Source organism: Aedes aegypti, chromosome 2 (genome assembly GCF_002204515.2).
Source record: "Aedes aegypti strain LVP_AGWG chromosome 2, AaegL5.0 Primary Assembly, whole genome shotgun sequence".
Taxonomy (NCBI): Eukaryota; Metazoa; Arthropoda; class Insecta; order Diptera; family Culicidae; genus Aedes; species Aedes aegypti.
In genome coordinates, this window is record NC_035108.1 from 390,149,855 (window position 1) to 390,176,629 (window position 26,775).

Below are 26,775 nucleotides of genomic sequence, written 5' to 3' on the forward strand. Positions count from 1 at the left end.
TTTAATTATGAATCATATGATTCATAATTAAAAACAAGTATTCTTCCGAAAGAGGTGCACTTTGCGAAAAAATACCACGTGATTATTGAGCTGAAATCGAATTCTTCTGAGATTTCTTACGCGCCATACAATTTATTTTTAATTTTCATACAAAAAATCTTACCATGGGGGGAGGGGGGTTGAAAAACCACGAAAATTGTCTTATGTAATTAATGGACCGCCCCTATAATATATCCAGGTTTTTAAAAGCACTAATGGCTACCGCAAACAGGCTTACTTTCTGGTAGGGATAAGTCGATTTGACGATTTGCTTGTATCGTTTTCTACTAAATGAACCCAAGCCAAACGTTGTATGTTCTCTATTAGACCATGTCCGAATCCACTAGGACGGCTTATTACCAATCCGTCATTCATCGTGGAAAATGTTTTCAATGTTCATTGGCATTTCTGTGGCACGGAAGTTTAGTCAATGGATTGTGATTGCAGATTCAATATTGATGCTCTCAATAAATTAAATATGTAGGGTAGGTGTTATGGACATAATGGTTCCCTATTTTGCCATACGTGGTAATTTTATTATTTTCAATTTTTCAATCATTCTGTGTGTTTTAATAGTTTGATATCAAATGAATCTTGATGTTAAAACATTCAAAAATATTCAAAATGTGAAAGTTTTCGAGAAAACACATATGGTCTAATAGCCATAACTGGTACACTTTCCCTACCTATTATTTCTATTGAAGTGTATTTATTTATTATAAACTACAAAAACATATTAAAAAATATTCTAGCCCTGGAAAAGTGAAAATCACGGATTTCCAAATAATAATAAATTACCCATTTATGGCTTTACCAATTTATGAGTAAAGCTGATTTACCCATAAAATGAGTGTTCACTTTTCGGCGATTATGGGTAAACTTTACCCATATTTGGGTAGACTTACACGCTAAGTAAAGTGGAGCACCTAATGTCGTGCTCAGGCAATGGACATGCCCTATATCAACTGCAGCGATTTGCAGTAGACAGGATGTCCCGGGCCCGATCTATCTGACAAGCCAATCGAGCCCTCTGTCACCATAGAACATGGTGTCTCCATCATGTCGATAGCCTGGTCGTGCTCAAGCTTGGCGATTTAAGGGGACTGCCTGGTCAACCATTTCTTCATTTTTCTTTACATTTCGATATATCGAGCTTTAAAGACGTTCATACTAATAATCGATAGCGATCGTAATCGATTCATACAGAAACATGAAGTTACCGAAAATGTGTCGTCAAAACTTGATAAAGATCTTCGCCAAAACCTCGATATCGTTCTTTATAAATGTAAATATATCGAATTTCGCTGATACCCTGTCGTGGATCTTGACATGTTCACATTGTTGATTATTTGTTTTGAAACGAAAAAAAAACTTTGGAAGTCGTTGCTATTAGAAAAAAAACAACAATAAAAAGATTTTGCCAGTTTGTGAGTGTACAATCACTTATGTGCATGATAGTTTTTGTGATTTGCGTGATGTGCTACTCTCGATTTTTATACGCATTGGCCAGCTTCGAACTCGTGCTTCCTGAAGTGTGCGGAAATCGTTGTTGGTTGTCGATCCTCTGGTCTACGGTTGCTGTTGATCAGATAGCTATTAAAAGGTAAAGATATTCTACATATTTCAGGAATATTGACTACTTTCATCACATTTAAGCTTGTTTGTGATGCATTTGACAATGTTATAAAAAATAATTTTACAGGTGACCAAGTTAGCTGATTTGCTTCTAGATGCCGCGAATCTTACCAAGGGTTCTTAAGAAACGTGTGAGGCAGTGGGTGAGAGCAAGGCCAAAAGCATATCGTCGTAAAGTGAAAGAAGTACTATCAGAAAAAAATACTTCGCTGCTGCAATCGACCAGTCTTCCGGTGAAATCAACTGCAGTTGACAATACCGAGGATTATTCCTTCGATTCGTCAACAGAAAGCTCCAGTTCTACAGAATTTATTGATATAGAGTACTTGGATGAAGCATACGAAGAGAACACTGGACAATATTTGGACAACACTAATGAATATGAAACTAGTAACACTGTAAGTAATCCAAGCAATTTAAAGTTAAGAAACAGGATAATTATTAGCTGATTGCTTTACAGACTGATGCTGAAGTGAATACGAAAAATTATGTATCTCCCACTTCACAATTGAAATCTGACCTTAAGGAATGGGTTTCAAAATACAGCGTCCCTTTATCCGCAGTATCTGATTTGTTGAAGATATTGAAGCACCACACTGGACTGGATTTGCCAAGCGATGCCCGTAGTCTTCTCAAAACACCAAGAGAAACTAATATTCGACAAATGTGCAATGGAGAGTATGTTCATATTGGTATATCGGAGTTCTTGACCCAGTTCAATTTTGTTGACTATATCCAAGAAGAACACCCAATCATACTTTCATTTTCTGTGGACGGTACACCAGTTTCTAAGAGTGGTTCCAATGATTTATGGATAATTTCCGGAGCCATCCATTTCGATGGATTCTTACGCCATGTATTCATCGTAGGAATGTTCAATGGGCCATCAAAACCAACGTCTTTCAACACATTTTTAAACGATTTTGTTGATGAATTGCATGGGTTGCTTAAGAATGGTTTTCAAAAAGACGGCAAAATGTATGATGTGAAACTGAAATGCATTACTGCAGATGCGCCAGCAATAGCTTACATCAAGAGCATCAAATCACATGGAGGATATTCAGCATGTCCGAAATGCGAAACCAGGGGTACAAATGTGGCCAGGAGGATAGTTTATCCTGAAATCGATGCTCCTCTACGTACTGATTCGAAATTTAGACAGAGATTGTCAAACAACTGTGAAGATGATCATCACATATCAACTGATCACTCAATTTTAGAAAACCTGCCAATTGATATGATCAATGATTTTGTAATCGACAAAATGCATGCTGTTGATGAAGGGGTCTATAAAAAAATGCTTGTTGCATTCACTGGAAAAGCTAATCCTCAAAAGTTACCGAAACAAAAACTAAAGGCAATTGATGACCGAATCAAAGAATGTTCAAAACACGTTCCAATGGAATTTCAAAGAAAATTGAGAACTCTTAATTATATCGCAAAAATGAAAGCAACTGAATTTCGTAACTTTGTTTTGTACACAGGGCCTGTTATATTCCATCAGATACTCCCTGAAGACACATTTAACCATTTTTTAAACTTCTCTCTTGCCATTCGAATCCTCTGTTCTCCTAAATTGTATCAGAAGTATAATACTGTCGCGAAAAAGTTACTGGTTTTATTTGTCCAGAGCTACCCTGAGTTATATGGAAAAGATACAGTGTCCTACAATGTTCATGTGCTCATACATCTAGCGGATGATGCGAACAGACATGGTCCTTTGGATTCATATAGTTGTTACCCATTCGAAGCTTGCATTAAAAAAATCAAACGATACATACATGCTCAAAATAAACCTTTACAACAAATATTCAATCGTATTCAAGAAGAAAATGTTAATAACATCAAGCCAAACATCACCAATTCCGTCCAATTAAGTCATTTCGATTACGATCAGCATAAGTTTCATAGATTAATTTATCCTAATTTCACAATTCGTGCGGATAGGGTTAGTGATAACTGCATCATGTGGGATTCTGGAAATGATATTTTCATTTTTCGCGTTAATTGTTTTGAAAAGTCAGCTGAAGGTATATGTGTTACAGGACAGCAATTTGTGGTGAAAGAATCATTATGTAACTCAAGACTAACATGGAAATTGCAAATGTTTGTTGGAAATTTCGAGCTTAATGATAAAACTTTTCTTTTGAATCCTATCATATGTAAAATGGTTTGTTTGCCATACAATTTGAACGGCTGTGACTATTTTGTGGCACCATTGGTCCATACAATTAAATAAAAAATGTATGTCAGTTCAATGTCATTTTAATTAAAAAAATCAAAATAAAACAAATTTAAAAACTACTTCCAAATCATGTTTCTTTTTAAATTCATCCTCATTGGAGATCCTGCACCTTCACTCGACGTCTTCATCTACAGCCAGACTATGAAAAGACTCCATCTTAAGCGTGCTTCGCACCTTCCGGCTGCTGGATTGTTTCCGATTCCCAGCTCCAGACCGTTTGCGTTCGCTGCTCTTAATGCGGTCACAAGCATGTTGCATTTGGTACCGGAACTCAGCGCATGCTTGTGTGCCTGGATCTTCCGTGTTGTCAAATAGCGAATGATCAACTAGAGCCTCTACAATTAAACAAAGTTTGATGCATCAGCTTATTGTGTACTTATTGAAGAAAAGAGATACTTACTGATAAGCACCTGCGTTGAGCACAATATTTTTAGTGCATATTTGCCGCCAGCTCCCGAATAATTTACTTGTGCTTGCAGTTCCAGAGAGTAGACTTTTTCAATTAGAGCCATCGTTATCTCCTTCAGTGGCTTTTTGAATAGTACAAATGAAGCCAAGAATTTTTCCTGTAGAATATAAAACACTTATTAGTATTAGTGATAAATCGATTAAAAATAAAACCTTACAAAACTTTTTTTGTTCCCATTTTGTTCAAGACACTTTTCAAACTCATCCAATTATTTATTGATTTAGTCAACAAGTGTATTTATTTATTATAAACTACAAAAACATATTAAAAAATAAAAGCTTTTCTGGGGTTTATAAATCAATTTTGAAAAAAATGCTTGCTTAACTGTTTATGCATTGTTTTGCGGGGTAAAACGCCCTGCTTGATTTCGGCGTTAGGTAATCGTACTGTCAACGTAGGCACACAATCATACTTGCTTATCCGTGCACGAAGAAATCAGACTACCCAAAAAATAAGTTCTTTTTACTCAAATTTGGGTAAACTGCATTTAGTTTTTACCCACGGTTGGGTTATTTTGCCTCTCTCGCAACAGCAATGTTGTCAAAAACAGAGAGAGATGCATCGACCCATCGTCGAAGTTCAATGGAATAAGCCAAATTTGGGTTCTTTCGAGTTTACCCAACGTTAAGTTGTTTCAGGCCCCTGACAACTGTCGTGTTCGGGACCGTAACTTAACATTTCTGCTCCGGAATTCGCAACACCGATTCAAATGAATATAATCGACAAAAAAACGTCTGCTTTCCCCGAAGATAGAATACTGAATGCCTCTACATTACGTCATTTCGTTCTCCCTTCTTACTCTCCTTCACCCATTCGCAAGTCTCTTCCGGCATCGACTTTGCGTTTTTCTTTGCGTTTGCCTAGTCGAATTCCCTGAACAGTCTTATTTATTCGACAAACTTTGCAGAATAACAGAAAAAATCGATGAGTGTTTAGTTTTTAGAAGTTTATTTCGTGTTTTTAACGCTTTGCTTTCTTACTTTTTTATTTTGTCCGTTGTATTTCGCATTCATAAAGGAATAACGTTTTCATTTCGCTTATCGTTTTAGGAGATTTCAGCAGAAGACCCTGTAGATGTATTCATCGTCGAATCGCGCAGGACGTTTGATTGTCATTCTTTGGCGAAGATTTTTGGAACCGGAAGAAGTCGGCCGTTGAATTGGATTAGAAATCATTTCCAACTCTTTTCCTGGGAGATCGGCATAATCTTCATTGATTGGAGTCTGTATTTCATCCGCAATTTGAGTGTCAGAATGTTCGTGCGTTTCTTGAGTTGCGTTTGAATCCGGTGCCCTTTTGACTTCCCGGATGTTACGACCGTATTGTAGTCCCGATCTACTCATAACAACAACCTTCGCCCCTTCTCGCGCAATAACGGTGTATCGTTCTGAAGGAAATGTAGGGTCGACTTTGCTTTTCCGTGGTTGAGCCAGTAGAACAATGTCGCCAACTCCGATATCGGATTCTTTGGCCCCGCGAGACGCATCAGCATATTTCTTGCTTACAAGTTTAGCCTCTGCATCTTTTTCTGCTACTTCTTCGTAATCTGTACGGCTGCTGTTGTCACTGAACCACAAACTGGGGAAGGTTCCACGGTACTTCCATCCCACCATCATCTCGAAAGGAGTGACCCCCAGGCGGGAATGTGGAACCAATGTGTTGTGGCGATGTACGTATTCTTGAAGAGCGATTCGCCAGTTCTTATTCTCGAGTTTTGATGCTGCTAGCGCTTTTATTATACTTTGGTTTTGTCTTTCGACTGAACCGTTGGATTGTGGACTTAGCGGTATTGATTTTCTAATCTCAACACCTTTTTCCCGCCAAAATTGGTTGAAAACCGTGCTTTGAAACGGTGGCCCGTTGTCGCTTTGAATTATCATGGGGCAGCCCCACATCTGGAAGACTTCACACAGGGCTTGGTTAGTACTATCGGCATCCAAACCTTTCATCTCCACCACACACAAGTAACGAGAATATGTGTCGATAATTACCAGCAGTTCGCCGGAACCGAAATTAGGGACCGACAGGAAATCTATCTGCAGAATCTCCCAGGGACCTTCAGGTAGCGCTCTGCTGGATAGCGGTAGTGGCGGATTTCTTCTTGATAGCTGTACACATGTTTCACAATTTTTGACAAACCGAGACACTTCCAAGGACATTCGGGGCCACCAAAAAAATTGGCGCATAATGCGTTTTGTGGCCACTTCACCCACGTGACCTTCGTGAGCCAAAGCCAAAACTTTCTTTCGTAACGTCATCGGAAGTACCGTTTTATCGTCTTTGAAGACTAATGCACCCAAAGAACGTAAATGTTTCTTTTGCGCCTCAAATCCTCGGAGTTCTGGCAGCCAGGATCCACAAGAAATCGCTTCTCGTACTCTTTCCAATTCGCTATCGTCTTCTGATGCAACCTCAATCTCATTCCATGTAATCTGCATACAGCCGGAATCCAAAGCGTACAAGTAATGGTTGTCCTCATCTTCGTCGAACGGTTCATCCTTTTGTGCTGCAGGGATCAATCTGGACAAAGCGTCTGCCACGTTTTTACATCCAGGAACCCTCTCGATTTTATAATCGTAGGGTTGAAGCCTTAGTGCCCAGTTCTCGGCTCGAGATACCGCTCTTTTACCCAGTCGATAATTCGAATTGAAAATATATTGATTGGCTTCGGCATCTGTACGAATAACAAACGATCTGCCTAGTAGATAGAAGCAAAATTTCTCCACAGCCCAAACTATGGCTAGCGCTTCTTTTTGTGTCTGTGGGTATCGAGTTTCTGTCTGATTCAGGACTTTAGAGGCACATGCTACAATTCTAGGTACATCTTCTTTATTGAATTGTGCCAAGACCGCACCCAGACCTATTGGGGAAGCATCAACAAAAAGTTCGGTACGGTCATCTGGGTTGAAGAAGCCTAACCGTTTGATTGTTTTGAGCGCTTGTTCCCTGAAGAAATTAAATTCATTTTCTTCCTTTTCAGTCCAGTAGAAGACATCAGATGAAGCTAACGACCGAAGATATTCTGATTTGGTGGCGCGATGGGGAATGAACTTGTCAACGAAAGTAATTAACCCCAGAAAGCTCTTCACCTCTGCACACGTTGTAGGCTTCCTGAAGTTCTTGATAGCCTCTACTTTTTCGTCTTCAATCTGCCATCCTTCTGGGGTCAATTTGAACCCCAGAAAGGTTACACACTGACTGCCAAATGTGCATTTGTCTTCATTAAGCTTTACGTTGTGGTTTTCGAGGCGGGCACGTACTGCTGCCAAATTTTGATCATGCTCTTTCTTGTTAGATCCAAAAACTAAAACGTCATCTAGGTAACTCTTACAGCCTTTACAACCCGCCAAGATTTTTCTTTGCATAGCCTCTTGAAAAAGATCAGGCGCGTTGCAAAGCCCAAATGGCAATCTTACACAGCGGAACATACCAAACTCTGTAAAAAAGTTGGTAAGATGCCGCGAATCCTCGTCGAGTTCCATATGGAAGAAAGCGTTGGCCAAATCGATTGTAGAGAACCACTGCGCACCGTTCAACTCTGCGAGAATCTTGTCAAGCGTGGGCATTGCAAAAGGGGTGCGATGTATATAACGATTAGGTCCCCTGAGATCAATTACTAATCGAATATCGTCTTTCCCTTTTGGGACCACCAACATCGATGAACAAAATGATACGTCCATACCGTCTACCACTGGTTCTATAATGTTCGCTGAGACTAAACCTTCAAGCCGTTTCTCGACTAGCGGTTTAATTGCAAGAGGTATGTTCGAAAAAACATTTCTACACGGTGGCCTTGTTGTGTCGTAGTAGATCTTTACGGGCGGGATGTTAAATTTCGGGAAGATTTTGTCTGCTTCTATGGCAGCAATGTCGCCAACAGTGATGAACAGTTTTTTCCTATTGCCCGTGGAATTCACTGGTACTTTCAGACCTAGCATCAATATGCTGTACCTGGTCGCAGTAGGTCGACCTAGAAGTGCTCGGTTTTCCCTGACAACATAAAATTTCTCCAGCAACATAGGTCTATTCTCCGCAATGAACAGATACGCTTCGAACGTTGCAAGGACTTCAATGTTCTTAGCGGTGGCATAGGCCTTGAGTGGTCGATCACTAGTGTTTTTGATATTGAACACCTCCGTACTGAATTCAGGATTCATCATTAGCTTTTGGAACATTTCTTCTGTAAAAGTGTTCACCTGCGCGCCTGAATCAATGAGAAAGGTACAAACCATTCCTGCTACTTTGGCCTGTACGTATCCATCATCCTGATCAGTAAGGGCGGCTTGTATCTGAACATAATATTGAATTATTGATTGAAATAGTACACTTTTAACGAATAGTACTTACTCTTCGCACCAACTCAAATTCCGTTTGCGAGAAAGATGCTGGCATGCCATGCTGCGACACGAGACTATCGTCATCATGAATAGTTCCACTTGCGTAATTTTGGTCTACCGCTTCATCGTTTTCTGTAATAATGGTCTTTCGATTCGAGTTCTGGAGAAGGATTGCAACCGTTTTCTCAACCTGTTAAATATTAAACATTTTACAATTTTCTGAACCCATAGAAAATTATTGATGACATTTCACTTTGAAATTGTACTTTCTCTCAAAATAAATAAAACAGCTAAATTGTAGTTATACCGTTTTGCTTCGAATTGCCGGACGCTTCGAAATCCGGACACTCTTGAGGAATAATTAGATTTAAGTAGATTTAATGCTTGTTTTACTAAAACTTTTTTATGTAGATCGATAGTTCCGTATGTTGGGCTCATTTAGAAGTTAACTGCATCAAAGTAGCCTGGAAATTGATAAAATTAATAAATAAAATTGAATTGCTTGTCACCTGCAGTGCATATTTTGTTTGCTACAAGGCCCCATGCTAAGAACAACAGCTGAGGCAATATTTGTGTTTTAAATGGGTGAAGTGGGTCGGAGCTATTTTCGATGCTTCTAATATATAGTTTTGTGTTGATTGGTGCTTACGAAGATTTGTAGTGATGGAAATATGTGCAGAACTAACTATTTAATTGCATAAATCTCTGTGTCCGGATTTTGAGGCATGCAAAATGGTTGATTCAAAAGCCGGACATTTGGAAAAGTTAAGCTTAATTCGACGTGAACCTCTCTCGGTAGTTCTTTTACTTTATACTCCACAGTGTTATAACCTCCGGGTTGAACTGGTTAACCGTTTCCAGTGTTGATTAGAACTTTTGAGAGCAACATTATTATTTTAATGATGTGTTGTGCTGTTGTGTGACGGACTTGTCCGACTACCAATAGACACCTCCCTCAAATCGGGAGAAAAATCAATCCTTTTGGCGTTAAATCTTAGCAAATCGTATGGCTATTGAGGTTCAATCGACTATTACTAATCTCTAATATACTTGTTTATCTGAAAATAATGTTGTGTCTGGGGGTCGACTTAAAATAAAAAAGGGCAACTGGAATGTGCCGTAGTGCTTGTGGATGGATAAAGATTTGCCTGCTAGTTTCTTTAGTATCGTAGATTTGAAGCGTTTTTATAGTTCTTCACTAAGAGAATATCATAATTTTTAAGGTTTAGTTAGTTCTAGACTTCATAACATAGATAATAACGTAAAATTTAAGAAGATTGAAGTGTCCGGAAATTCGAAGCAAAAGTGTCCGGAATTCGAAGCAAACTTAAATCAGTGTCCGGATTTCGAAGCAAGAGATAAGTATAAATTTTACTTATTTTTCCAATTTATATGTTATAAATTTCTTTTTCTTATAAAAAATCATCAATTTGAAATGACAAGCTTCAAGCCTCATCAAATTATTTTACGTTCATTCGTGAATTTGTAAAGGAAATCTTACTTTCAAGTTACCGTCGTCCTTAGGTGTCCGGATTTCGAGTCAAAACGGTAGTCGTAGGATCTATTATTCAAACAAATTCAAATTGATTTTCGATCAACCAAAAAAAATACCTTACACATTTTATCAATTCATATATGAGTTCACGTTCAAAACTCAGAATAATTCAAATATGTAAGCAGAATAGTAATCAGTGAATGTCATCCTTTTGAAGAATTATTGTTCAATCACTTCACTTACTTTTACCTGAGACGAGACTCGCGAAGACGGTCTTCTATTTCTGTGATTGCTGAGTTTTTTTTCTTATTCCACTTTGTGTTTATACCAATTATGCGCATGCTGTTCAAATCCTCACATGAACCTCTCAGCAAAATATGATTGAGTTTGCAACACATCGAATCATAAATAGCCGTTTGAGTGAAATTTCATGCCAGCAAACGTAGCAGACATTTGAAATAATTAATCTTCTGCTTAGATTTATCAGCAACTTTGGAAAAAACTGCTCCGCCGACTGAGGGTTTTAATAACAGTTTACTTTGAACACAATACTTTTCACTTTTTCAGCCATAAAAACGGTGGGCTGCATTTGACGTTTCGTGAGAGGGGAATCTGGGCTGCATATGACGTTGATATTTTTCCTCTTCGCGAGTCTCTCTCAGACTTTTACATCTTCGACAGGGGACTCATCCATTTTCTCAATCGCAGCAACCATCTTTGACGAATCTTCATTAGATGTCATCTGCTGCTGCCCGTACGACTGTGCCTTGTTTGTTGCTTGACAGGCACGCCGGATGTGACCAAGTTTACCGCAATCATTGCATACTTTCCCTTTGGCAATACAGTTGTTAGGAGAATGGAAAACGCTATCGCAGCGCCAGCATCTCACAGAAAATGGCCGTGGATTATTGCCACCGAACCGGCTGCCGCGTGGCGCCCGCCAGCCTCCTCTAATTGTCTGATCTCCTCGCTGGTAAGGATGATTTCTTGCTTGATAATGGTCAACGAACCTCTCCTGACGGAGGAAGGGACTATTCACCGCTACCATCGGTGCTTGACCCGATTGGAACCGATCCTGGAATCTCTGCTGGTGGTGGAATGGAGCGTTGATTGCCGCTACTGAAGCTTGATTCGAGGGTCCAGGAATTCCCCTCTTCCGCATAACGTATTCTTCGTTCAGTCGAATGGATTCGATCTCCCTCACCTTGTCGACGAGGTCAGTAAAATTTCCCTTCTTGCTTAGCATCTTCAATGCCGTTGTGCGGACTTCCTTCTCCCGGGCATGTTCGGCAATTGTAGCGGCGATTTCTTCAAATTCCTTATCGTCGTCGTAGCCACACAAGCGTGCTATTGATCCCACTCGCGTGATGTAGGCCAAGTCCGTTTCATCAACCTTTTGTGTCATCAACGCAAGCTTCCTTCTCATCAACATTATGTCAGAACCTGATCCGAAGTAGGATTTAAGCCTTTGAATGCAGTTCGAGAATGGTTTTGTCTCAGGATCCGGGTCGTTCGGCTGCGATTTTGTATTTCTGAAGATTTCCAGCAATTTTATACCGGCTTTCACTTTAAAAACCGTATACATCGTATGCTCGTCGTCAATACCGGCTAGAGTCAACGAATCAATAAGAAGATCTTTCCAGAGCTCGTAGGTTTGTCTATGGATGTCTCCGTCATCTGTAGGCTTACACTCCGGTACGTTTATTGAAGCTACCGATAGTTGATTCATAGACGACAAGAACTTTGACGCTTCCTGACTTGAACTTGCCATGTTCTGCGAGTGGTCCATTGCTTCATCTGGCTCGGTTCCAGATGTGTTGCGTGTGCTGCTGAATCCATTTCCATCGTCGAGTCCGAATGTGCTGGCGCTGCTGGTTGGGCCACTGTCGCTTGTCAACTGATTTCTCATCGTTACTACCAGTTCCTCGTTGTCTTTCTTACTCTGTTTTAGCTTCTTGGTAAGTGCTGCGGACTTAGCCCTCTCTGCTGCTAATTCTTTAGCCATTTGCTTGAGTCTGTTCTTCTTCTTCTTCTTGGTTTTTGGCCGGTTTTCTAAAAGAAGAATGTAAACCATCCATCGTCAGAATACTTTTAAACATTTCCAGATCGAATTTATATAACAAAATCATTTTATTGTCATTTAAGGAAGAGATATATAAGTGAAACCTTGAAATAACAACAAAATACGTATTTTTATAGGGAACCCATGAACTATTTTTTTTCTGTTTTTGCTTTAAGGGAGAACCATGGTTTTTCCATTTCATGAAATAACCATATGCTATGATGTCTCACAGCGATTTCCCCCAACCCATGACCTCTCGCATGGGAATTCGTAACTTATTTCTTGATTTTTCGTGTATCAACCTTAATTATTAAGTTTTATACAAGGGAAAACCGCAGTTTTTCCACACGATGTGGAATAACCATGGGCTATGATTTCTCACAGCGATTTCTCCCAACCCATGTCCTCTCGCATGGGAAATCCGTATCATATTGCTTAATTGCTCGTATTTCTACTAGCGATGGGCGATTTCGAATCGATGTTCCGAAAATCGATGTTTTCATTCCGATTAATCGATTTTTTGAATCGATGTTTGGGGCATCTGAAATTGAGTGAATCGATTCTCTTTATTCGATTTTTTGATTCGATTCATTTTGTTGAAAATTATGAATATTTCTTAATGGCATGATGAAACTGATTTGATTGAGGATATTAAAATTGAATGTAATTGCATTTGGTCTCATTTCAAACTATATTTTATATATGAACTCGATTCGAATCGATTCAAAAATATCGATTCAAGAGATTCGATTAAATCGGTGAATCGATTCAGCAGTTCAAATGTGAATCGATTCAGTAACATCGATGTTATAGACAATTTTGCCCAACGCTAATTTCTACTCGTTTTTTTCACCCATGACCTCTCGCATGGGAATCCGTATCATTTTCTTGATTTTTCGTATAACAATCTATATTATTAAGTTTTATTCAAGGGAAAACCGTAGTCTTTTCACACGATGTGAAAGAACCATGGGCTACGATTTCTCATAGCGATTTATCCCAACCCATGACCTCTCGCATGGGAACCGATATATTTTGCGTACTTCTTTCTGAATTTCATCTGTATTCGTTCAATTAAATAACCAAATGTTGATTCTTTACAGCTTTTCTAAGGGTTCATAGGAAAACTACCACATGCTACTGATTTTGTATATCCTCAACTGTTCTGCCATCATGGCTTCCCACATCCATATAAATCGTAACTTTTGCGTTATAATTTCATCGGATTTTGTCTTTCAGCTGTTCCTAAACTTACCCTCCGACTGTGCCATGTCGTGTTCGGGACCGTAACTTAACATTTCTGCTCCGGAATTCGCAACACCGATTCAAATGAATATAATCGACAAAAAAACGTCTGCTTTCCCCGAAGATAGAATACTGAATGCCTCTACATTACGTCATTTCGTTCTCCCTTCTTACTCTCCTTCACCCATTCGCAAGTCTCTTCCGGCATCGACTTTGCGTTTTTCTTTGCGTTTGCCTAGTCGAATTCCCTGAACAGTCTTTTTTCCGTGCTTCTTCTTCTTCTTTCTGGCGTTACGTCCCAACTGGGACAAAGCCTGCTTCTCAGATTAGTGTTCTTATGAGCACTTCCACAGTTATTAACTGAGAGCTTTCTTTGCCGGTTGACCATTTTTGCATGTGTATATCGTGTGGCAGGTACGATGATACTCTATGCCCTGGGAATCGAGAAAATTTCCTTTACGAAAAGATCCTCGACCAGTGGGATTCGAACCCACGACCCTCAGCATGGTCATGCTGAATAGCTGCGCGTTTACCGCTACGGCTATCTGGGCCCAATCCGTGCTATTTTCCCTTAACTATGCCATCAGGGATTTCCCCTGAAATATTTCAAGCGAAAATTGCCTGATGCAAATTCGCCTCCTATTTACTTTCTGTCATTCGTTTGCTGCCGTCTCGGCTGTGTCATTATTTCCTATCGTGTTTACTCACAGGTTTATTTACAGTTAGATTAGAGTGCCTGTAAACAAGAGTGACGTCATGTTCCAGTTTTGACAGGTCTCCTGCTCGATTGGAACGCGGATTTGTATGGAAATGACAGTTCGCCGCTGTTCCAATTTTGACATTGACGCCACTCTTATCTAGATCCACTCTGAGTTAGATCTGTTTCTCGAGGTGGCCTCTTATTTTGCAGATCCCGTTTACTACAACAACCATACATCGATACACGGTGTTCTTCGTAGCCAGGATGTCCCGGGCGATAAGTGAATATCGCCCACTGTCACTTGTAAGAACTGTGAAAACAAAGACCATTGTTTTGTTTAATTGTTTATTATGGTTTGATTATCAATTTTTGATATTGTTAAATCAGCTAATAATGTGCCAAAAAGTTGAAGCACATTCAATATTTCGATAGTTTTGGAAGGAGAGAAAACATTGAAAGGCATCCTGCAAGCCTCCAAGCAAGCAATCAGTTATTTTATTGCGACACTTGCTCGATTACGGAACATAAACATTAAACAAAACTTCGCATCCTGACTGCACTCTCGATTCAATTTACCCGAAAATGGGTAAACACATGGAGATGTTGACTACGCTAGAAGTCGTCCTGTGCCATGGGCCTGGTTGTTTTAACAATAGAGGTAATAAACTATAGAGGAAGAATGTCGCTGGCGTCACTGCAGGAACATCTTTTGCTGGCGGAGATAGGCGGGGCTATAAATGTCAACGCGAAATAGTATGCAGTTTGACACTTATGTACCCGACATGTTTCTGAGCGAGAACAAAGGGAACAGCAGCGACATTCGTCCTCTATAGGTTTCTATCTCTATTGTTTTAACCCATCACGGAGATTTTGAAAGTTAACGCTGAGTAGATTTTTTTTGCACTGAGTTGTTTGTTTTGCCGTTGTCAAATGAAAACAACCTAATGGTAGGTATATGTCAGTTTACCCATATTTGGGTTATCCCACGGAAGAGCCGAATTGCGTCAAAAGAAGTCAAAGTTGGGTTGATTTGTGACTCCGTGTGCGTTTGTTCAGATGTTATTGTTCAATAAGTACATGCTGATGCAAAAAATGTACACTTGTAAGGTTCCAATTTGCGCGTAACTTCAACGTGGATTACGTTTAGTAGAATTTGAATCCAAAGGCCACCAAAACATGGTGTAATGAAACAGGGGGCGCTAGTGAGCATGAAACTTGCCGATAGCTTAGTAGCCTGACAAATTAGAGAGATGGCATTTTCGGCAAAGTTGCTCAGTTAAGTGGCGAACTCGCCCAGGGTGAAAAGCTACTATAATAAAGATAAAAAAAAGTTGCTCAGTACCACAAGGAATAACACTATTTGAATTGAAAGATTCAAGATTTTTACACCAGGCGGCGTTAGTGAGCTAAACTACCTAAAACTAAACATTACATATACTTTGCAATTGGGTTAAATGGACAAAATAATGTGAAATTTAAGAAAAATTTACACTCCTTCTGGGTGAGAATCGATCCCACGACTCCCTGTTCACTAGATAGGGCGCGTTACCCCTACACCTACCGAATCAGGCCATGTATGTAACCCATTAAAAAACTGTGAAATTTTTGTTATGCGAATAGCTGAGTAGCCTGACCACTTATAGAGATGGCGTCTTCGGCAAAGTTGTTCAGTAGCACAAGAACTAACATTATTTGAGCCGAAAGTTTCGAAATTTTGCCACCAGATTTGCAGATTTGTCGGTATCTTTTTTGCTTACAAAGATGGCGTCTTCGATGGAGATGTTCAGTAGCTCGAAAATTCGGGGTTCGATTCCCAGTTAGTTTAGGATCTTTTCATAATGGAAATTACCTTAACTTCGCTGGACATTGAATATCATCGTACTTGCCACACGATATACGAATGCGAAAATAGAAACTTTGGCAAGACGAAGCTCTAAGATAATAATAATTTGGAAATGCTTTTTGAACAATAAAATGTTCTTGAACCATAAGCTGAGAAGCAGATTCTATCACAGTGAGGATGTAATGCTATAAGAAGAAGAGAGTTACAATATCTTACCATCATTATTAAGAGAGGTACAATGTCTAATATCATTATTAAATTAAACAATTTCACAGTGCAAAATTTCAAAGTTTTTCGAAAAACGTCACCATACGTCGAAAATGGCGTATTCTATTATGATAATGGGACGGCACCGATCAGAAGAAGTCAGTCGTAAGAAACCCTGCGGTGAAACCAACCGGCTCCTGAAGAAAGACACCTTTTCATCTGTAATGGACCGTGCTGATCTTGTTCCAGCTAATCACCACCCTTACCAATCCGGCCCTATTCAGAGTCAAAAAGATCCCGAAGATGCCACCAAATCTATTCTGCTCGATCCACAATAGCCAAACTAACCAGCATCCGACAATGCTTTGTCGGCGGTTGCGCTTTCCGTTAGACAACTTCATACTTATTCCTCTCAGTAGGGATACAGCAGCCGTCAGACAAATCAAACAATGCGGCAATGCAACGTCTTAATCATCATCATCATCATCATCTGTGAACCACAGAACTTGCAGTTGCTGCATCTTTACTACTGCCATGCCGTGTTGCATTTGGCCATCACCGGCAGCGCACCCAAGAAAGTTACCTTTCCGCTTCCATCCGCTCCCTACTATTGATACAAACTTTTGAAAATATTTTTAATTTATCATCCCCGGGCTGACACATGTAGGCATTATTGACCATTGTCAATGGAAAGTCGGAGAGAAACGGCAAGATTCCGCGCACCGCACATAGAAAATAGAGGAGTGGTTTGATGACAGCTTTTCCTTTTGATAGTGTTGTCACCTCTGCCGAGCGAAAAATATCTCTTATTTTTGGGGAAATGCCAAAGCTGTTGTTGTTTGTGGCTTGCGGCCGGTGTACAGAGGAGTAACAAGAACAAATTCGTGGCAATAATCTCGATTTATTTTCATTGGGTCACTTTTTTGCGTTTTACATTAAGGTGAAACAGTTTGGAATCAATTTCTAAGGTTGCACTAAAACTTCAAAGGTACACATCTCGCGAAGAAAGTATCCAACAACAGTGCACTTTTTATTTGGCTTTGTGCACTAGCAGAAATCTTTAAATAAGAAGATCAGAAACGTTTGCCAACTATTTCTTCAGTTTAGTGACTTTGAAAACGTGAGTAGGGATACAAGTCGGCCATTGTGCTGGCCATCTTTGGATTCCAAGATGTGTCACCATAAGAATTATTGTTTTTCTGCGATGAATTTTCCAATTTTATATCTCTTATACACTTTTTGTTATGAACGCAAGAATAGCTTCTGCACAAAATACTCTCAAAGTTATGTGTTATTTGTTTATGTTTAAACCATTTTTAATTGAACAATTTTAAACCAACTTAAATGTAGAAAAAGTTACCGTATACGGTATGATCCGGAAAAGTTTCCCTTTGTTTCCGGCAACGATTCAGTTTTGTTGGAATCGATACTTTCTCTTGGAAGGTAGGGTTTTGTTCTTCTTCGTCGTAAGCGCTACTATTCGTCGTATCAAACATTAAATGTTCCACTGCGGCGGATATTCAAACTTACCTGCAACATAGATTCATTATCCAAGTGTAATTTTGTGAAAGCTGTTATGGTTTGTACACTTGTACACCAAAAATGCAATAAAACTACTGTACTTCAGTAAATAACTTCAGTTCAATTATCCACTTTGCACTTTTTCACCGAAATCGCATGGACGAACACGATTTGAGAGAAATGCTTAGCGATCGACTGAGCCACACCACTTTCCAACACAAGTTTCTTTCCGCCCCCGTGGGTGACTTACTTCGCCGGGCACTTATTTTCACTATGGAAAACCTTCGTACTTCTTCACTGAAGGATTTCATTCCAATCACACGCCGTAAAACTTCAATAAATCACCAAATTTTACGAAATTTCCTCAACCGCCGCGTATAATTGAGAATGTATTGCAATTTTATGGAAAACTTTCCGTTTTACGGTTCAACGAAAAGCTACCGCAGCTGTCACATCACTGATTTGCACTGGTAAATCATCAGTAGGCTTCAATGATACCTTGAATACCGTCTTGATGATCGTTGTTTGTTGCTATTTTTCATAGCGTTTTCTCTTTCAAGCATACTATGGTTGATTTGTTTGCTTCAATGATGGAATGATTTTGAAGCCTGCGGTAGAACTTTGACAGCTGCGGTAGAACTCTGCGGCTACCGCAAACCGGAAAATTTTCTTAACATCCGTAATAAACAAAGTTTAATCCGTCGTACTGAAAAAAAAGCTTGTGCGCATCAATGTGAGCGCGACGCTCGATGTAAAAATACGGTTTCTTTGATTGTGTTGTTTTCGCTGTACTGTGAGCAAATACCATAATTTTACGGTCAAAATTAATTGTGTTCATATGTTTGGGCTGAATTTTTATAACGAACAATGAATTTTAAAGGAAATTAGTATATTCCATCATGCTGAAGGAATGGAGGGAGATGCCAGTAGATCTATATATTCTAGTAAAACATTTTATTATAGCGTTGATATGTTGTGTTTTAACCATTCAATACACACAGTGAGCCGTAAGTTGTGAGACGAATCTGGAAACTGATTGCGACGGAGTTGAAAACGATACGACGGACTGAGAATACGGTAAGATGCATTTTCTTTGCATTATTTCCAAAAAGAGATCAAGATTTATCAAAATGTTATTGTACAATGCTAAAGCCGTTTTGAGAAAGAATTGTTTGGCATCGGTTTGTGTCAGCATCATTCACTGCAATACTGGGAAAATTGCAGTTCTCACTGATCAATGCTTAATACGATGGATACTAGCACATCACCCTACTATTTTCAAGTGAAAGTATCGATACTGTAATCAGTGGGGAAGAAGTTGATCATTCGGGTACGGGAATGTATACACGTATAAACTATGATCCGATTTCAATTATCATAATTTCTGTGATGTCGTATTACCTTATATCTGCTCTTGACGTTGTGAAATTCGTTTTGACATTCAAGACAATTAAACCAAAACAGATTTTTATGAAATGTTCAATGAACTGTTGAACAGTTCTTCTACAAACAATCGACTATTGCCAAGGCTATATAAGGACACCATTTAAATAAATTGTTTCATACATTTCAGATATGTTTTGTGAACCCAGTTTTGAATTTGAATTAAGGACAAAAATACATTTTCTGAGAAAAACATGTTCTTTTTGTGAGCGTGTTGCTAATTTAAAGGAAAATTGTACATTTTTAAGCGTTTAATGTGGTATACTCTGCTATTCACGAAATTCAACTCTAAAATTGACCGATTTTAAAATAAGTTGTTAGATTTTTGAGACTTGATTCAGATTCAGTGACGCCAAAGCTAGTGAATAGCATATTGCTTTATTTTAAGAAACCTATCTCATTGTCAGTAATTGATCAACTTCACCCGGTTTCAAAAGCTCCACTTTTGGATTCTAAAAAATGTTTTTGTTATTATGATACATTTCATCAAATTTATGTTTGTATAATTCAATAAACCTTCCATCAGCATAGGTTTTAAACATATTTGGATGATAATACAGTATAAAACTTCGAGGTGTTATTAAACAGTTACAACATAAAACTGTTTCGTGCATTTCAATAACCATGTATTGTCATCAAATGAAGTGCGTTTATTCGACTAAATTACATGCCCAAGTAAAACCGATACATTGTGCTATCACACAGAGAACAAGCTTTTGTGTCGAGCACTGAAATACTACTATTTGCTTAACTGGAGGTCACTGATTCCATCACTGTTTTCAAAAATGTCACAGCACTTCTGAATTACAGTCAACTTGCATGCAAGTTTATCAAGGCATGACATGCGCCACAATGTTATGCCAACAAACTAGGTCCAGCCTCTAGTTGCTAGATTGTCTCACACTTCCAAGATCCTGCTCATCTTGGTAAAAATTATCAGAGCAAGGACTTTCTATGGACGCGAGTAAAGTTCAGCCAGTTTTGGATTATCCTACCCCGAAGTGCGTTAAGGACATCCGTAGGCTCTTCGGGTTGGCAGGATTTTACCAAAAGTTTATCGCCAAGTATTCGGAAATCGTCACCCCGATTAGTAACCATCTTAAGACGGACCGTCGCTAGTTTTCTTGGACGCAAGAAGCAGACATAGCGTTAGAAAAGCTTAAGTCCGCATTAGTTTCTGGACCTGTGTTGGCATATCCACATTTTGGACAGGTGCTGTTTTAGTTCAAACTAGGCTGACCATACGTACCATATTTATCGGGACAGTACCGTTTTCATCACCTTGAATAGCTGTCCCGTCGTTTTATGGAAAATACTAGAATTGTCCCGTATTTTGGGAAATGCAAGATTGGCACATAATTTTCAACACCATTAAAAATTAAAAATAACCGCATAACAAACAGATTTTAAACATATTTCAGAGTTTATTGTTTTTCTCTTATATTTTCAAGCAATTATTAGTTTCTAAAATAGAGTTGATTTAATTGGTAGATAGTATATGCTTTTGATTACCTTTTTGCGTTTACTCATGTTTATGCCATATTTTGATCAATTTCCGAAATAAGGAAAAATTTTGGCGAGAATTTCATATGGAATAGCATAAAATTGAAGCTAATTTACTCAAACGTTAAATTTTGAAGGTGAGTCCAGCAATCGAACGTATTTCAATCTCTTTAATATTTTTTTGTGTATTCAAGGTATAAAATAAAAATTAAATAAATACTTTTTTAGAACGCCTAATAATATTATCGATCCAAATTTGAAGCCTTCATCGATATCACACTTTACTTAAATCTTTCCAATAAACCAATAAGAGCTAACATTGAGAAAAAAGAACAAAATTGTAAACAAATCATTTTTGCTATTCAATTAGATTGAATACATATTGAAAATAAAGCTTCTAATAAATCAATCTAACAAACATCGTAAATTATATTGAAGAACATCTTTGTGTAAATCAGACTGACCCAGCAACGAGCATTAAAAAGTTAACGAATTTTCTATAGTGTAAATTCTAAATGAACGCTATTTCTCAGAAATCTGGGTTCTTAAGTGTCCATTGAATCATTCAGACATGTAGCTTTGAATTGTTTAATCTGGTTGTGCTACTTTTCCTCAAATGTCGGTTCTCCGAAAGCCAGTTCCCCGAAAAATTATAAGCACTTATAATTGTCATAATTTTTTGCATTTCAAGGTACCTAGTGATGATCGGTTCATCGGATACGCATCTTTCTTTATTCGATTGCCGCTTCTTTCCAGTTTTACCGTTCTCAGCATGTTTTGCAATATGTGTTTAGTCGAGAATGATCAAATATCTCCTTTTTTTGATTGCTTATCGTTATTTTTCGAGTTCAGCACCATCTCTTTAAACACTTGCATATGCTTGCACGTTTTTGAACTGTCTCACGTTTCGGTGAAACGGGCCATTCTAGAAACTGAACTGGCTGGCGTTTCATATCACCTTCTAGCGTGTCCCAGATTCTAGCTATCATTCAGTGCAGACAAGTAGTCAACCTGTCCAGGACCGTTTTAATACGTTTCGCTCCAATACCATCCATCCCAATCCCGGTGACGAAATCAATGAGTCTAAAGTCATTTTCGTTCGTAAGCTGGTGAGCAATGAACTTCCCTATAGGGTTTCGTTCTACTTCGTCGTAAGCGCTATTATTCGTCGTATCAAACTTAAAATGTTCCACTACGGCGGATGTTCAAACTTACCTGCAACATAGACGCATTTTCCAAGTGTAATTTTGTGAAAGCTGTTACGGCTCGTACACTTGTACAAGAAAAATGCAATAAAACTAATGTATTTCGATAAATGACTTCAGTTCAATTTTTTACTTTCCATTTTTCCACTGAAATCGCAGGGACGAACACGATTCGAGAGAAATGCTTAGCGGTCGACTGAGCCACACCTCTTTACGATACAAGTTTTTTCCCGCCCTCCTGTGTGACTTACTTCGCCGGGCACTTTTTTCTACTACGGAAAGCCTTCGTACTTCTTCACTGAAGAATTTCATTCTAATCACACGCCATATAACTTCTATAATTCACGATATTTTATGAAATTCCCTTAGTGACCGCGTATAATGGATCATTAAAATAACCAAAACGGCCGCTATGGAAAGCATAGATAGCGCCACCGTAGCCTTGTGTGTTTGGCAGAACAGCAATGCTGTCACAATGTCCATATACAGTGGCGCCTTTGTTTTGATGCGGTGAACACTGACAAAAACTACATTCAATGATCCATTGAGAATGTAAACAAAGTTCAATCCCAACGGTCCCTTTGATTGTGTTATTTTCCCTGCACTGTGAGCAGCTGTCATGACTGTTCCGTCAAAAGCAATTGTGTTTATATGTTTGGGCTGAATTTTGATGGCGAACAATGAAGTTTAACGGAAAATAATATATTCCAACATACTGAAGGAATGGTGGGAGATGCTCGTAGTGCTATATATTTTAGTAAAACATTTTATTATAGTGTTGATGTTGTATTTTGACCACTCACTGTATGCCAGTGAGTCGTTAGCTGTGAGACGAATATGAAAAATAATTGCGACATAAATGAAAACGATACGACGAATAGTGAAACCGGCAAGGAATAATTTCATGGCATTATTGCCAATAAACGATCAAGATTTATCAAAATCTTATTGTACAACGCAAAAGCCGTTTTGGTAAAGAATTGTTTGGCATCGGTTTATATCACCATCATTTACTGCAGTACTGGGAAAATTGCAGGTTCTCACTGATCAAAGCTTGATACGATGGTTACTATCACATCACCCTAATCAGTCTGAATCCTCATCCTGGTCAACCTGAGCGTTGAGATTCCGATAACGATTATGGCGACTGAAAGCGATCGGCACAGGACCGAGCCCAGAGGAGGAGACTCGTCCCATCAGAAAATAATTTTGATCATAATCGTCCCAAGCTACTCCTGTATGTGTGGCGGTGCATCTGACTTTGTTGGTACGAAATCGAGATGACACCTTTCCATTTTGCTTGCACAAATTATCGGATTCTGCGCAACAACCGGTCGAACACGTGTCGTCCTACTTTGCGCTATTATTGGGAACCGACGATGCATCAGACGATCATTATATTTTTTCTTTGGATTAAGCGTGATGTTTTTCAAATGGATGCGTAGTGAAGGTGGAGCAACCACGAATGAAAGCGTTAGCCAGAGAAAATATTTTTATGTCCGCTCAACAGTGCGTCGACTTTTGGGTCGCAACAATAAAACGAGTGATAAATTGGACGTAAAGTGTCAGCTGTGGCTCGTAATTTGCCAAAAAGTCGAAACATTGTTTGCTAGTTTGTTAATATTTTAGCACTTCTGGTCGAAAATAACACATTTGAGAAAAGAAAAATCATAATCATTTAAAACTCAAAGTCTTTTAATTTTAGATGTATTACTTTCTTTTAATTGCTTGATTCTACAGATGTTTAGTCGATATAACAAACTTAGAAATAACGAATAATAATTGGTTTAAAATGTCATCAGAAGGCCGGCTCCAAAGGCATGTTCCCAGTGGCGTAGCTAGAGTTTTGGGGGCCCGGTGCGGAGGTAGATTTGGGGGCCCCTCGAAAAGAGGTTTGCAAGATATGTCTTTTATTAGAAAGTTCACACGTACCTTCAGTATTTGTAAAAAAAATCGTGATTAACCCCTCTAATGGGAGCCTTATTTTTTACCGCCAAAAAAAATATTCAAATAGCGATACTTTTTTTGTTTCTCGATGTTTTTGCACCATTTTTCACAAGATCTCAAAAAACTCTTCTAATTTAAGAATCCGTATCGATAATAATCATTGGTGATCTGGTTTTGAAGATATTCCGTGTTCCTTGAAGGACCGACATGCTCCATATAATATGTCGTTGGTGGTCATTTTGTTTTAGGTCAATTTATCAAAAAAAAAAAAAAAATAAAATGTGTACTATACAAAGCCAGGTCATAAAGATCTACTCTGAAAAAATCATACAAATCGGTTCAATATTCTTGGAGAAATCTGGAAATTACGATATAAGGTTTTTTGAATTTTCAAGATCTTTATTTATCCAGCGTGGTACCAGAAACAGAAATGCTCATTACTCAAAGACAGCTGCACCACAGCCAAGCAGACGTAACACTTAGAACAAATCTCGATCAAAATTAGAGTGTTTGGCCGACAGGCCAACAGATGGAAGTAGTGTGTAAACGTCAAACGCAAACAAAAACGATGCGAGCGCTACGGGTGGTGGATTGGCCAACTATCATATTTTTGAACCGACTGTTAAAAAGGTGGTCGATGGACAATGATGAGAGTGTGACGTCTGTTTGTCTGTGGCTGCACCAAATTGCTTCAGTTTTTCACACCATACTCGCATTAATGTATCATTCCGTGGAATGAATATCCAAATACTATAAAAATTATGTATCCTGAGATATTCACGTGGGTTATGGCTACTCGTCGGTCCCCAAGGAATTTCAATCTTAAGTTAAAAGAATTTTTTGAGATCTTGTGAAAAAATGGTGCAAAAATGTTGAGAACCAAAGAGTTATCATGATTTGAATATTTTTAGCGGTAAAAAATGAAGCTGCCGGTAGAGGGGTTAAAGGTTCAAAAATAATCTGCCGGTAAAAATTACAATTTCGGCCAAGAAATCGTTTTCGTTTCAACTTCTTGTGGAACCTAAAATATATATATATATACACACTTCCAACAGCTAATATGTCGGAATTTTTTTTACCGAGATCTCGACAAACGTATACCGAATGTCGATAGCGATTGCCGAAATCTCGATAAAAAACTTGGATTGCGAAAATCTCGGTACTAATAACCGATATTCAGTATTGAAAAGTACCGAAATCTCAGCTGTTGGATTCTCGACTAAAAAACTCGTGAAAAACATTTCGAACAGTTCATTGGTAAATATCTGGTGCAATCATTGGACAAATTCGTTGTTGTGTTTTTTTTTGCGCAGATCTAATATCCTTGATTTTTTAAGTTTTTATTTATGAGGAACTCCCAGCAAAATTCATAAAGGTACCCTAAGAAAAAAATTTAGAATATACATTGAAGAAAAAACATGAACAGATTCTTCTGAAGTAAAATTTTGGAACTACTAGAACTCTATCGAAATTCTCTAAATTCATGGATAAAAAAACTCCTTGTAATAGAAGTCTTGGAAGACATTTTGCAGGAATATTTGAAAGAATTCTTGATAAAAAAAACTGGCAGGAGTTCCTGGGGAAATTTCTGCTTTTATCGCCTGAAGAACTTCTCGTACAGGGTATCCGCATATTATCCGTACTAAATTTGAAGACATGCCTCTATACAACCGAAATACAGTGGGATTCCGTTTTTGGCATGCTCCATTTTTGGCTCCCCCCAATTTTGGCAACAAAATGGATCCGTTTTTGGCAATATTTTTTAATTCCATCAAAATTAGTAAATTTTTGTAAAAATAATCGTGTTTTTTTGTTTACATCATTTGAAAAGCAGGTCAGCTTCACGTTGATCGCATTCCAGGTCTCCATCTCAGTCGATATTTCCTGGAATCCTATCAATAACTAGGGATCCCGTATGCTATTATTTACTGCGGGATGGTCTTGTGTTTGCAATATTTCATGAAGTTATTGATCTCTAAAAGTATCTCAACTAGAATTCCAACATATCTCTCAGGCATTCATACTGTGTAACCAGCCCACTTGAGTCTGTCGGAAATTCATACACGTAACATAAATCATTCTTTCAGATTTGGAACAATCCGTTTGAACAAAGCACAAGCACTGACACAAGACCAAAAAAGACACTAGCTACTCTCTGAGTGCTTTATGCCACTTGAAATACGTCAAAAAATGAACAGAATCATTCAACATTGCAAATTTTATATGATAAAACAAGCAAAATCGTATGGGCCAGAACAGAAGCCCGTAAGTGAGGATTTCAAATTTATATGTTTGAGATAAAATACGCTGTTTTATAGCACCACCACAACAAATGCGAGCTTATGTGCAAACATTACCTTATTTTCACTAAAATCATTAAATCATGCGATAAATATGGTTTAGCTGTAACATGGGTGTATATCTATGTAGATCTTTTCGTGTTAATTATTTAGAACTTCGTACCCTCTTTAGTTGAGATTCTGTATGACGTTCGATTTTTTTGAAGATGATGCAACATTCTATAGAAATGGAACTCAGACAACGATATACTGCGAGAATTTTTACAGGATCCTAGGCCTTTCTAGTGGGCTTCTGATAATTTTCAATGGGTTCTTGAGAATACTGAGCAGGATCTGGGGATTCTAAGCAGACATTAGGGATTTTTGTGGGATCCTGAGGAGGCAGTGGCGCAACCAAGGGGGGGTTTTGGGGGTCAAACCCCCCCCCCCCCCCAGAACAAAAAATTTTAACGACTGACCACAAAAAAATAAAATTCAACGCTGCATTCCACAAACACCGTAGCAGTAGGTTGTATGAATAGTAATATTCTTCTAAGTTGTGGCTTTCTTATTAAAAGACTCCCGAGAAGCTTTAAAGGA

The 26,775-nt window shown here is 38.5% G+C and overlaps 1 protein-coding gene across 1 annotated transcript; it reads right to left on the minus strand.

The window, feature by feature from the left end:
• Window positions 1–3,997: 3,997 nt before the first annotated feature.
• Window positions 3,998–4,479, minus strand: LOC110675973. The gene is made up of 2 exons (XM_021842137.1): window positions 4,320–4,479; window positions 3,998–4,254 (listed from the first exon to the last, which is right to left on the minus strand). The coding sequence occupies exons 1-2, from the start codon at window positions 4,429–4,431 to the stop codon at window positions 4,031–4,033; spliced, it is 336 nt and encodes a 111-aa protein (XP_021697829.1). The 5' UTR covers window positions 4,432–4,479; the 3' UTR covers window positions 3,998–4,030.
• Window positions 4,480–26,775: the final 22,296 nt, after the last annotated feature.

Excerpts from the sequence above, each read along its gene's own strand:
- LOC110675973 (XM_021842137.1), bottom strand. The coding sequence starts at position 4,431 with ATGGCTCTAATTGAAAAAGTCTACTCTCTGGAACTGCAAGCACAAGTA. Across the intron at positions 4,255-4,319 it reads CTCAACGCAGGTGCTTATCA|AGGCTCTAGTTGATCATTCG; the intron begins GTAAGTATCTCT and ends GTTTAATTGTAG.